Genomic DNA, 13,302 nt, shown 5'->3' on the forward strand with positions numbered 1-13,302 from the left:
TGGGCAGGTCCAGGAAAGGCCCAGAGAAGAGGCGATAACTGAGCCTGATTGGAAAAGATGCAAGTATGTACCAGTGGTGGAGTGAGGGCCAGGTATTCCAGGGTATTCTCTGACTTCCCATTCGTGCTGCATGCAAATAGCAGGAATGAAAAGGGAAGATGGTACAAGCAGCCAATACAGTCACCACCTTGGCTACTGACCCAAACCCACTTTTCTGCTAAGAAAAGATGAGTACAGGGAACTGACTTCACACTGATACAAAGGCTAGTGGGTCTTAGTGGACCCTATGGGGTTGCAGCCAATAGGACTCAGTTCCCCTCAGCTTGAGGAGAAGCACCTCGGAATAGAGGAGAATGTAATTGGGAAGAATAGAAGAGACCCTATGAATGGGAGGCTTTGAGGTGGAGGAAGGACAGTGGTTAAGTCATTAGCATGGGAGACGATATTCCCCACTCCTGAACACGAAAGGTGCTTAGGAGGGAGAGGGAAGGGGGGTGGTTCTGAAGGCCAGTCCAGACGAATGCCCTGGACGGATGCCAGGCTTGTGATGACTTTGGTTGAGTGAGCAGAGACAGGTTGTGCCAGCCAGAGTTATGGTAGCCTGGGCAATTGTCAGATTAGAATCGTGGCTGGACACACAGAGGAAGGAATGGCGTTTCATGTTGGTGACTTGGAGGGTTTCAGTTTTTGCTCTTTGAGGCTCGATTTCCTCATCTGTAAAATTCAAATCAAAATACCTGTCTGGTGGTGTGAGGATGAAAACAAGGTGAGCTAAGCATCTAGCACCATGTCTGTCACCCAGTAACTGCTCAATAAATGCTAGCCGGCTGTGGTAGCAGTAGTGCTGGTGCTGTGGTAGTATTAGTTGAAATAGCAATAGCTAAAGTAGAAATAGGAATGTTTTGTGGGTTTTCTAGCTATTTTAAATATGGATATTTTCAGAAACCAGAGGGTTTTAGGCTACAGCAAAGGAGATTTAAGTAAGCTTTAAGGAAGAACCTACTAGCAGTTGGCATATAAATGGACATTAGAACGGGTGGCCAGGGAAAGCCCTTGGAGATACTTCAGAAACAGGCTTTCAGGTGGGCAGGAGTTGAGGGCAAGAGAAGGGATGGGCTTCAGAGAGCCGCATCTTGCAGCCAGAACCGAAGGCAGCAGAACCAGTTTGGCTACAAGGAGGCTTCTGTCAACCGCCCTGTAGTTTACCTGCAAAATGAACTCGAAGCTTCCAAAGATCAAATTCCACATGCTCTGGACAAAAGGCAACTTCCTATTTCAAGCGTTAGAGCATAGCACTGTTAAAACTTCCCTCTGCCCCTTGCCCTGTCCCAGCCCCGGCTCTCTCTTCTATAGCTCCCGCGCCAAAGGTGCCATGAAAACAAAACCCACCCTGGCTCTTCAGATTCCCCCTTGATACCCATGGGCTTATATTTCAGGGTCAGTGTGCTGAAAACAAATGGTCACCTTGCTGTTGCCGAGACCCCAACTATTTAAAAAACGGCTGTGGCAGGGCCAGACCTCAGACTTAGCCCACTGTCCCCACCACCCCTGGCCTATGGCCCAGATTCCCAGGGCTGCAGCTCTGCCAGGCACAGCAGGCGCTGTAGGGAGGGAGTGCTGGGCACAGGGGGCATGAGGACGGTGCAGCGGGCAAGGGATGTAGTTAGTGCCTGAGTGGGGGTGTGGGGCCTGGATGCTGTGGTCAGTGGCGAGCTTGTAGCAGTTGTTGGTATACTTCGTGTGCAGTATCTGGGAAGATGCGGCAATTTTAAGTTTGTATGTGTGGCGTGATGTCATTGCAGTGTCTGTATTGGGTAATGGTTGTAGGTACATATGTATGGGTGCATATGCACGTGTGTTATGTGTGGGTGGAGGGGAAGTTTGAGTACAAATATAGGAGTGTGTCTGTGTGTGCAAAATGTCTATGGGTGTTGAGCGGAGACCCATTATTTATGAGTACAGATGACGTTTGGGAAGCTGTTGACGTGAGTGTACAATACACGGGTGGAGGTAGTGCTTATGAATGCACACATTCACGTGTGATACTTCCTGTGCAGCATGAGGAATGAGAAAGAGTATTTGTGTATATGTCGCGCACAGTGTATGTACTGCACATTTGTGAACACACACCTGTGTGTGCAGGATGGAGGGAGCACAGCCTCATGAATGGGAGTACATGTGACCGATTATGCCTGCAGATGTGGTAGCACTTGTGAACACACAACTGTAATAGCACATCTGTCCAATGCCTATCCACTGCATATGTGAATTTATTTTGATGGATATATTCCTAATGTGTTTAGTATTTTTCTGACTTCTTAAAGAGGTTATATTTAGCAATCAGTCTTTCTTGCTGTCACTCATTTAGTATCATTATAAACGTCCTTATTTTGCTGACCTCTGTGGAAGGGATGCACTTGGGGGCTGTAATCCATACAGATCTGTTTGTAGCCCTGCTAAATGCTACCAAACTGTTACACATTTTTTTGGTAATAGATCTTTATTAGAGTATAATTGCTTCACAATACTGTGTTAATTTGTGTTGAACAAGAAAGTGAATCAGCCATATGCATACATATGTCCCCATATCCCCTCCCTGTTGCATCTCCCTCCCACCCTCCCTATCCCACCCCTCTAGGTGGTCACAAAGCACTGAGCTGATCTCCCTGTGCTATGCTGCTGCTTCCCACTAGCTATCTATTTTACATTTGGTAGTGTATATATGTCCATGCCACTCTCACTTCGCCCCAGCTTCCCCCTCCCACCCCGTGTCCTCAAGTCCGTTCTCTATGTCTATGTCTTTATTCCTGCCCTGCCACTAGTTTCGTCAGTACCAGTTTTTGTTTTTTAGATTTCATTTATATGCGTTAGCATACAGTATTTGGTTTTCTCTTTCTGTCTTCACTCTGTATGACAGACTCTAGGTCCATCCACCTCATTACAAATGACTCAATTTAATTTCTTTTTATGGCTAATATTCCACTGTATATATGTGCCACATCTTCTTTATCCATTTGTCTGTTGATGGGCACTTAGGTTGCTTCCATGTCCTGGCTATTGTAAACAGTGCTGCAATGAACATTGTGGTGCATGTCTCTTTTTGAATTATGTTTTTCTCAGGGTATATGCCCAGTAGAGGGATTGCTGGATCATATGGTAGTTCTATTTTTAGTTTTCTAAGGAACCTCCATACTGTTCTCCATAGTGGCTGTATCAATTTACATTCCCACCAACAGTGCAGGAGGGTTCCCTTTTCACCACACCCTTTCCAGCATTTATTGTTTCTAGATTTTTTGATAATGGCCATTCTGACCAGTGTGAGGTGATACCTCATTGTAGTTTGTTTTTTTTTAAATAAATTTATTTATTTTATTTATTTATTTTTGGCTGCGTTGGGTCTTCGTTGCTGCGCATGGGCTTTCTCCAGTTACTGTGAGCAGCGGCCGCTCTTTGTTGCGGTGCATGGGCTTCTTGTTGCTGTGGCTTCTCTTGTTGCAGAGCATGGGCTCTAGGCGCATGGGCTTCAGTAGTTGTGGTGCACGGACTTAGTTGCTCAGCGGCATGTGGGATCTTCCCGGACCAGGGCTTGAACCCGTGTCCCCTGGATTGGCAGGTGGATTCTTAACCACTGCGCCACCAGGGAAGCCCCCTCATTGTAGTTTTGATTTGCATTTGTCTAATAATTAGTGATGTTGAGCATCTTTTCATGTGCCTCTTGGCCATCTGTATGTCTTTTTTGGAGAAATGTTTTAAAGTTATTTTGTCTACTTTTTACAGAAGATTTTCTCTCTTCAGTTGTGCCTTATATAGATGTCAGTGGGCCTCTCAATTCCTCTCTCTCTCTCCTGATTTTCCTGTTTCTAATCTCTCATGGGCTAGAATCTCAACAAGTCAACATATATCAGAATTGTGTATAAATAAGAGTAACTGGACTCCAAGGAGCTCTTCAATGAATAAATTGTAAGAGCTTCACTGCATGTACATTGTAACATCTATTTGGCTTCCTTGAGATCTTCCTTGCTTAGGTTTTGATTTTTTGACTCTTTTAAAAGTTGAAGTTGCCAGACAACTTAACCATTATCTGTGATACGGACATGCACACGAATGTGTGTTTTGAAAGCATTTGTGTATGTATTTGTATGGCAAGTTACAAGTGTGTTGGGTCATGTGCAAGGTACAGGTTCAGAAGTGCCCATACACACACATCTGAGTTACGTGTGCTGAGTAGAAAGGTTTCATATTGCTGGATCCCATGCACGGACTGTGGATCACTTCCTGTCGGGGAGAGCCCTGCGTGTCTTATGTATGTATGTGGGCGTGTGTAGATATGCGTGGGGCTGCATTGGCCCTTTCTCTTGTGCAGAGGCCAGGGAAGGGGATGAGGTCCAGGGTAGGGTGGGAGCAAGAGACTGGGAAGTTCAATGCCAGGATCCCTCTCTTGGGGGAAACACAGTGTGACCCTGGCTGAGGTCTGGTTCTTCTCTGAGCCTGAGTGAGGATGTTCTCTCACAGCTGCACCAAGGGTGCACAAGGGGCCGGAGACGGTGCAGAGCTTGTTCCTAACAATACGACACCCCTTTCCTTGTCCTTCATTTTGCTGTTCTCAACGTGAAATAATAATGATAATAGAGTAAAATCTCATTAATTCTAATGTCAGCACTTTAAGGCCTTTAATGATCTGTTTAGGGGTGGATTGGAATTTGCCTTTCCTGGATTGATGAAAAGAGATATTAAGTGACTGTGGGGAGTCGTTTCTGAACCCTCCAGCCTAAGTTAACCGACTGGCTTGAAGCCAGTCAGAAACCTCTGTTTGCATGGAATTGATAAACATGGTGATCACTTGGATTGAGTCCTTGAATGAGGCCTGATGATTCGGATTAGTGTGATTTTACTGCACTATTAATCATTATCACTAGCGATATCACTGCCTGTGAGGTGCCATCCCTCATTCTGTTCCACAGTCGTGGAAAGGTACGTGTATCTCTCCCGGTTGCAGGGATGGAAGCGGAGCCCTGGGCTCAGAGGGGCTGGGCCTCGCCCACAGTCACACTGGTTCTCAGCAGAGCCTGGACTGGGCCAGGGCTCCTCTGGGGCCCCATGCTCTCCTCCATGGCGCCCCTGGAACCAGGCCAGCTCTGCCTCAGCTTGAACAAGTTCCCAAACTCAGCTGTCCTGCTTGCCTCCTGCCTTTTGCTCCCCGCACCGCACGGAGGGGGGCCTCGCTTGCTCTGGGCGCCCAACCTCCCTCCTCCCACCCCCGGCCGCCCCTATTCACTTCCCTGTTCATTTCTGTTTCCAGTGCAATGTGCCACCCCAAGCCCTCCCACCTCCCCTGCCTCCCCGGCTCCACCAGCCAACCCCCTATCGTCTGAATCCCCACGGGGCGCCGACAGCAGCCATGCCATGCGGGTCTGAGCTCTGACGTAAGCACTTTTCTACTGTATTTCATCCAGCCCAGGGAACGGGGACCCCTCCCTTCACCCCCACTGAGCCATCTGCACCGTCTTGTTCCATCCGGCACTGCTTCTCCCCTCACCCCAGTGCCCCTTGTCGCTCTTTCCCTTCCATCCATCTGCTTGAGCCCGCAAGCGTCCCCATGCAGTGCCGGGCTAGGGCCGGCTGGCAGGGCCGCTTCTTGGATGCTGCAGTGCCAGTGGCTTTGCTTCTCCAGAAGCAGATGGGAACAGAGCTGAGGCCTCTCCTGTCCGCTGTCTGAGGGACTGCCCTGACTCCCACCCCTGCACTTCCTGTCGGCCAAGAAGCCGGCCATCTGTTGAGATACACAGCAGTCCTGCCTCAGAAGCTGCTTGTCCCAGATCTTAGTTCTCCCAGATCACTCCCAGATCTTACTATAAATTAAAATAGCCCTAGACGATTCTAGGCAAAGGCTGTGTCCCTTCTTTCCCCCTAGCATGCAGCTGCTCAGGATCAGGCAAGTGAACAAGAATTGACTTCTACTCGTTCGTTCCCCTCTCTCAGGGTTGAGGGGGTGGGCAGGTTTCCACAGGTTTTTGCAAGGCAAGACTTCTCTCTGGGGAGGGTGGGCTGGAGGGTCTGCCCCTCTGTGCAGCGCTTTTCTCACCCGTGTCTCTCTCCTCCAGTGCAAGCCCTGGCTGAGGCCAATGCCGTGAAGCTCCACAGAACCACGTTCTGAAGCCTGCCTCTGCCCATCCTGGCCCCCTGGCCCCCCCCCCCGCCCCTGTGCTCCCATGGGAATGCCACAGAGAGCCAGGCTGGGGGCCGGGCTTCTGCCGAGAGGAGCACAGATGCCTCGGTGTCCACATACCCACGGCGCCCGGCCCTGAAGTCCTTGCTGCTCAGACGGTGGTCCTAGGCCAGGGCGTGAGATGGTGGGGCGAGGAGCGCCATCCTATCTGATGCCCACGGCACAGGGAGCCTAGGTCTGGCTCTAACTGGGGTTGTGATGGCCCTACTGGAACACTCCCTGATGGAGAAGATGCCCTGGTGGGGAATGCGCCCTGGGCTATCTTAGGTTAGGACTCCTCTCTTGACACCGAGAATGGCACCCACCATCACCCCCTTCCCCCATCACCCCCGCCGTCCTGCCCCAGCTGTGCCCAGGGTCTTGGCACATCTCTGCTTATGGGTACTCCTTTGGGGTCCAGTGGAGACTGACCACCCTGCCTGAGCCAAAGACAAGATGATGAGAGATGGGGAGAGGCTCCTCGGCTCCCAGAAGACAGTGCTGGCTGTGGATAGAGAGAAGCAGGTCTGTGCAGTGTCTGAGGGCAGGTTGAGAAGGGTAGCAGAGAGAGAGGGAGAGGTCTCAGGACAGTGGGAGGAAAGGGAAGCAGCAGGACTCATGCGCAAGTAGGAGGAGGAGGACGGAGATGAGAAGGGGTAGGGGATTGGTTTCCCCAGGGTGGAACCTTAGGTTAGTGCCAAGTACAGTGCCAGCTGTTGGCTCTGCTTCTCCCACCTCGTCCCCAGGATCAGCGGGGCTGCCAGACCGAGGTCCTGCCATGGAGCACACTGCTGTGGGTATGGAGGTGTGAGCTGAGGGCCCGGGCAGCAGCAGTCTGGGAGATGGCTCTTTCTAGGTCTGGACCTGGTTCTGGGGTCAGGAGCAGAGAGAAGGACCTGTCTTACGGAGGGTGTGGTCAGCCTTGGGGCCTTTCCTAAACATTTCTGTGACATTATCTTGTCTCCCTTCCCCCTGAAATGTGCTGTGGGCCAGCTGAGCGTGTGCCCTGGAAAGAGGGCATGTGGCCTTAGTCTGGTAGGCCAGATTCTGGGGCCCTACGCTGCACCCAGGCATCCCAGGCATCCCAGATGAGGACAAGCTGAGTTTGTATGGAAGGTCTCCCTTCTAGCTTGGCTCACTCACAACCCACCTACCCAGGGAGCCAGTAGTGGAGTGACAGAAGCAAAGCCCATTCTCCCTATGCTCCACCCACCTTCAGATGAATGTAGCCAGAGAGGATGGAGGAGAGAGAGTGAAGCTGAACAACCTTGGCCCCTAGGCCTTCTCTTTGCCAGAGTTGCTGCCCAGAGACTTCATTCTGACCTCCAGCGGCCCCAAGAATGATTACTTCATCTTCCAACAATTCCTCTCCACTCCTTCATGGCTGGGACAGTTATGGTTCATATGCAAGTAAAGTTGACAATTCACTCAACAAATATTTATTGAGCACCTTTTATGTACCAGGCACTGTTCTAGGTGCTTAGGATATTCTCATGCTTCTGAGGGTTTACAGACGGGATTCCACTTACCTTCACTTCTAGCAGGTTTTTTGAACATGACCCTTGGCTGCAGTTCCCATCTTCAGCACAGCTCAAGCACCCCAAACCTGTCCTCCCCCCACACACACTGGCAGGTGGGATTGGCTCCCAGGTAACCGTCTCTCCCTTCTCCATCTTCTCCCACACCTTATCCATCCATAAGAAACGGATTTTTCAGGGCCTTCCATGCCTTCCCCTTTCTTTGTCTGTGTCTCCTTTTTTTTTTAAGTGATATTTTTAGAAATACATGTAAAATACCAAGGGTTAATGTCTGCCCCTCTGCCACCTCTCTCTCACCTCTTATTTCATAAAGCTGGCTCTTTATGTTGCTTTACATGCCTTAATATATGTTTTATGAAGATTATACATATTATAGATGTATATGTAATATATATATATATATATATTTGTTTGGATGTCTGATCCTTTACTAGAACTCCTGCCCAGGCCCATTTTCTCTCCTTTACTTTCCACATCATTCCTAGCATACTGCGGCCATACCCCATGCCTTTTGATCCAAAGAAGGGGAGAGGAAAGACTTATTTTAAGACAGATCTATTTTACGCTTTTGTTATAAAAGCAAATCTATTTTCAAAATGTGCAATGTCTGAATGGAATTGGCAAATGATGTGAGAAGACTGGGATGGCTGCCTCTAGGTCCAACCCTCCACCCTTCCCTCCTCCTCGGCAGGCAGCTTCCTTCCTCCCATTCCCCAGTCTGCAAAGGGCTGGTCCCCAGAGCTCACCCGGAGAGGATCTTGCCAGGGCAGGACATTCTCTTGCAAGTCCTGGTCTAAGGATTTGATTACACTGTCAACTTTTGATGACTCTCTAGGGTTATTGGGTGTGAACCCTCTTCGAGGAAATGTTTACAGTTGTGTGCACAAAAGTACAGCCTTGCAGGCACACACACCCCAGATGTGCTCCTGGACCACCTCCTTTATCACCCTGCTGGAAAGGGCAGCCTACACCAAACAGCACTGAGAATGTCAGTCTATTCTTTGATGGACCTAGAATATGGTGCAACGGCCAAAGGAAACGGGTTGGCATCACGGGTCCTTCGGGGCAGATACATTCAAGTTCCTTGGACTTCTCACACTCCTTTTCACTTGATCCCTCACTGGTCTGGGTGACACCTATGGCATCTGTCTCCCTCTGTGACCTTTCTTCTGGGGGCCGTTGTTAAGGGGATGGTACCCCAGTCTGGCATCCAGACTGCGAAGTCAGCCCGGAGGGTCCCACGGACAAGGTACATCTCAGACTTGCCAAGGACTTTCTTGCTGCTGGGGTCCTGAGCTAAGCCAGCTCAGCTTTCCAGACTGCTTATCGACTATTGAAGTGGGCAAGGGGCTCTCGCCTTGCAAGAATTTGGGCAGAATGGATGTCTTTTGTCCAGATCTGGAATCAAGGGTTTTGGAATCTAGCACAGAGCTCCTGGCCAGCATGTGAAGCCTGGCTTCCCACTTTGGCATTTGCTGGTACCCTATTCCCAGCCTAAAGCAGCTTGCTGTGAATGAAGGGGGCCTAGATGGAGGCCCAGGGGGAAGTAACCGACCTGGTGACAGCCCTGGTTACTAATCTAGGGCCTTCCCAATTAGCACATTACCTCCCTCATCGATAACCAAGAAGCTGTAATCAAATACTGATACTGTCACTTTAGAGTTTTTCTGAGGTTGCAAGCTGTGCGCACTTGCTCCCCTTGGTGAGAGGGATCCTCTTGGAGCAGGGCTGACTATAGCAAGACAGAATTAATTCCTTTCCCTTTAGGTACCCCCTGACAACCTGGCAGCTCTTAAAACTAAGGAAAATATGAAATATACATATATATATATATATATACACACATATATCTATTTATGCACATATTGGGGCCAATTTGATTTGCTAGTATTAGACAATAAACCGTACAAGGAAATTTATGACTCAGTGTCTTTATTTAGTATAAAAGTGACCTTAGAAGAAGAGTTAAGATTAGATAAACAGAGGGCATCTCTGTCAGGGGACCAAACAGCCGTACCAGCCCCTTAGCATCTTTCTAGCCAATGAGCCCCTCCCCAGGGAGGGGCCATCCTGACTGACGGGCGAGAGCTTGCTTCCCTCTCAGCAGCATTCTTTTTAGATATAGGTACTGAAGCACCCAGTGAGTTCTGCATTTGTATCTTGCAAGTTTGTATAAACCCTATGCAGGGAATAAATGGTTTGTACAAGTGGTGTGTCTCTGGCACTCTGTGTCCGTGTCTGCCTGTGGCTGGCCTTGGGGTCCATGAGTGTTTACGTGCTTGGCAGAAAAGCGGAGGGGTATCTGGGGCCATCCTTCCCTGACTAAGAGAACTGGGTTCAGAGCATATGCACCACCCATTCCCCCCATGCCTTGGGCTGTACATCTCAGCCTCCCCAGGCAGGGATCCTGGAGTTCTCAGAAGCATGCCACCGCCCCATGAACTAGGGAATGGTGGTTTGTTGTCGACACCACTGTCATCTTTTTGATCCAGGTGACCCCAGATCAAGGTTTGTCCCAAGGTCCTGTACAATGGAAATATCAGATTCTTCAGGCCCTGGAAGCTTCCACTGAAGGTGGGGGCGGGGAGGTGGTATCAGAAAGGTTGCCCAAATTCTTTTCATCTAGCCTCAGTGTTTTGGGGTCATTTCTCTTGGCAGGTACTCAGTGGTTATCCCTTATTGACACTCAGTGTGAAGGACTTTACCAGAGCTGCTCAATTTGAAATGTTTGTGAGGAGTGAGAGTCAAGAAGCCCTGTGAATTCTATGGGCCGGGGTGTGGAGAGAGGACGTGAGCCCAGGACAGCGGCAGGCTTCCCTGGGCTTCTGCAGGATGTCTGGGGAGAGGAGGAGGCATTAATGGTTTAAGAAAGAGGATATAGGAAGGCAAGCTTCTTGTAATTCTTGATTAGCCTCAGTCTGGTTCTAATGGCTGATTTTCAATTCTGGACACCTTCTCATCCCTAAAAGGCTAGTGGAGTAGGTATTTTGTATCTATCATCTATCTACCTATACTTTTAAAAATAAGTAAAATGACTGGATTTTGGATTTTGTAACATCCCCGGGAGAGCTATAAACCTTGATGTCCTTTGTGAAGCAGGGAGAATTGGGACCAGATACAGGCTCAAGACAGACCTTTAGAGCTGGCGGAGGTATACTGGAGAAGTTGTCAATTTCCAGGACCTGGCTCTCTGTCTGCAGCTCCCCCTCTAGGCCAAAGCCATTGACTTGGAGAGGAGGCGGAATGTGAGAACACAGGGCACTGCTGGGTGCTTCTTTCCAAGCATGATGCTCCCAGGTCCCTGGCCGCTCCACCCTCTGGCCCAGATCAGCCCTTCAATCAAGCCAGGCTGGGGTTGCAAAAGGGGGCAGTAGTCAGGAACTATAAATGAAAAAGCAACTAGCAGAATGCCCTTTAAGGAGTAGTGCTCTAACCATGTGGTCGTATATTTATTCTTGAAGAGAAGCATGCTAGGGTCAGGCGGCAGCCAGGCTTCAGACCCTGCTGCTGACAGGGAACGGGGGCCATGCCACATGCCCCCTTATCTCTAAGCTTCCAGTGCAGAACTGGCTCACCCCATTGCTGAGACTGATGGAGGAAAGGAGATGCCGTGCTCAACTCCTAGCCCCGCTCCTTGCTAGCTGCATGAAGATTTGGACAAGTCACTAAAATTCTTGAGTCTCAGTTTCCTCATCTGTGAAATGGGGATATTAACTGCCATCTTATGGAGCTCTCAAGAAAGTCAAATGAAAAAATGGATGAAAAACCCTTTGAAAACTCAAATTCATTTACCAATGAGAGGAGTTGGTGGTGACACTGTGTTGGCCCCTTGGCTGCGTTTAGGGACATGATGAGGGAGGAGGGAAAATGTTTCCCAAGGTCTCCCCTTTGCTGGCTCCGTAGCCTTCACTGGAGGACGTCAGCAGGGGCCCTGTTGTTCAGCCATCTGAGGCGTCCTCCCCCTGCCCACTTCTATTCCTCCAGCCCCAGGGAGTAGCTGCACTATGCCAGCCCTTCCCCACGTTGATCAGGACAGGCTTTCCAGGGCCTATGTCCTCCTCCCTGGAGTTGCCCCCCATGAAGGGGGCCCCTCTCCAGGAAGATGGGCTATAGACAAACCCCTTGGGGCCCAACTCTGGTGCCCAGTGCTGTAATCTGAGAATCAGATGAAGAGACCCCAGATTCAGGAGGGTTCAGTTCTGAGCTTACAGGTGGGCTCCATTGTTAGGGGAGGTATTGTTAGTTGCTATTTTATATTCCTGTGGGAGCAGTTTAAAACCACAATTAAGAGGAGATCAGAAGTCTTTCACATAACAGCATTCAACAGTGTAAGAATAATAGTAATATTAATAACAGTAATTATTATAACTATACTAGAATAATAAGAACAATGGCTCGTTATTTACTATGAGCCAGGCACCTGGTTCTATGCACTTCACATGCGTTTACTCACTAATTCTCATTGTATCTTTACGTGATAGGTACTATTATTATCAAAGGAACTGAGGCACAGAAAGGGTGAATAAAATACCTGTCTCATGGAGCTAGGATGAAGCCCAGGGCGCTCTGATTTTATAGCCTGAGCTCTTAACCTACCAGTTTCAATGGGGATGATACCGCCCCCTAGGGGTGATTTTGGAAATTTTCAGGGGAGCTTAAGTTGTCTCAGGGCTAAGGGGGCAAAACTCTTACTGGCATTTAGTGGCTGCACTGCACAGGGCAGGTTTCCAAAATAAATAATTGCTTTCTGTCCTGCACATCTTTAAAATGTACAAATGGACTAAACCCACTACCAGTATGTCAGTCATACTGGAATTCATAATAGGCCTACCAAGTTTTTATAAGCTAAGTTTTTTTTAAAATAAGTTCTATGAATAACTCAGTAAGTTAGGAGATGGTTATTATGGAGAAGGCTCTTAAGTGGAATAAAGACGTTGTCTCAAAATTGTTGAATAATCTACTCCACGCATTGTCTACGCAATGTATTCTAACACTGCAACTACTGTATATTTGGTTCCAATGCAGTAGGGTCTTACTGAATAAGCAAAGAGGCTGACTGAAAACAGTTAACAGAGGAGCTCTGAGAGAACCAAACATCATTAGAGCAAAGACACTTGAAATGCAAGGGGTCTCCTTGGATCTCCTCAAGAAATGTTTTTAGAAATTATTTCATATTATTGCCTCCTTTATACTTTTTAAGTTTTTTTACAGCCCAAAGACGAACACCTATGTTGTAACAATTATATGTGGAAATGTTTTGGGGAATTTGCCTGTTGTTTTTCTATTTTTCTCTGACACTGTCCCAAGGATCCACATTCAATTTCTCTAAACGGCTTATATCACCACTTCTCTTTCCAATCCATCCTCTCTCCCCCATTGCCTATTGGAAATCTATGATCTCCAAGGCCTTTTAAGGTCGCACAGCCTGAATTTTGCCTCAACACATGATGGCATTTCAAAACACAGATCTATGTGTCTGTGACATGTCGCCACTACCCCACCCCATGTGGTAACATGGGGAGCTATTTAAACGACACACACAACAACGCAGTTTGGGGT

At 48.6% G+C, this 13,302-nt stretch overlaps 1 protein-coding gene across 9 annotated transcripts in view; it reads left to right on the forward strand.

The window, feature by feature from the left end:
- Window positions 1–9,958, forward strand: part of PLEKHA6 (pleckstrin homology domain containing A6) — a 57,732-nt gene extending 47,774 nt beyond the window's left edge. For 8 of the 9 annotated variants that reach the window (XM_059996207.1, XM_059996203.1, XM_059996195.1 and 5 more), the window contains 2 exons: window positions 5,300–5,423; window positions 6,102–9,958. In XM_059996207.1, the coding sequence (XP_059852190.1) occupies window positions 5,300–5,415 (116 nt within the window). In that variant the 3' untranslated portion in view covers window positions 5,416–5,423; window positions 6,102–9,958. The remainder of the gene's footprint in view (window positions 1–5,299; window positions 5,424–6,101) is intronic. The other variant, XM_059996230.1, reaches the window with a different exon arrangement.
- The last annotated feature ends 3,344 nt before the right edge of the window (window positions 9,959–13,302 follow it).

The sequence above is a fragment of the Delphinus delphis genome, chromosome 1 (assembly GCF_949987515.2).
Source record: "Delphinus delphis chromosome 1, mDelDel1.2, whole genome shotgun sequence".
Taxonomy (NCBI): Eukaryota; Metazoa; Chordata; class Mammalia; order Artiodactyla; family Delphinidae; genus Delphinus; species Delphinus delphis.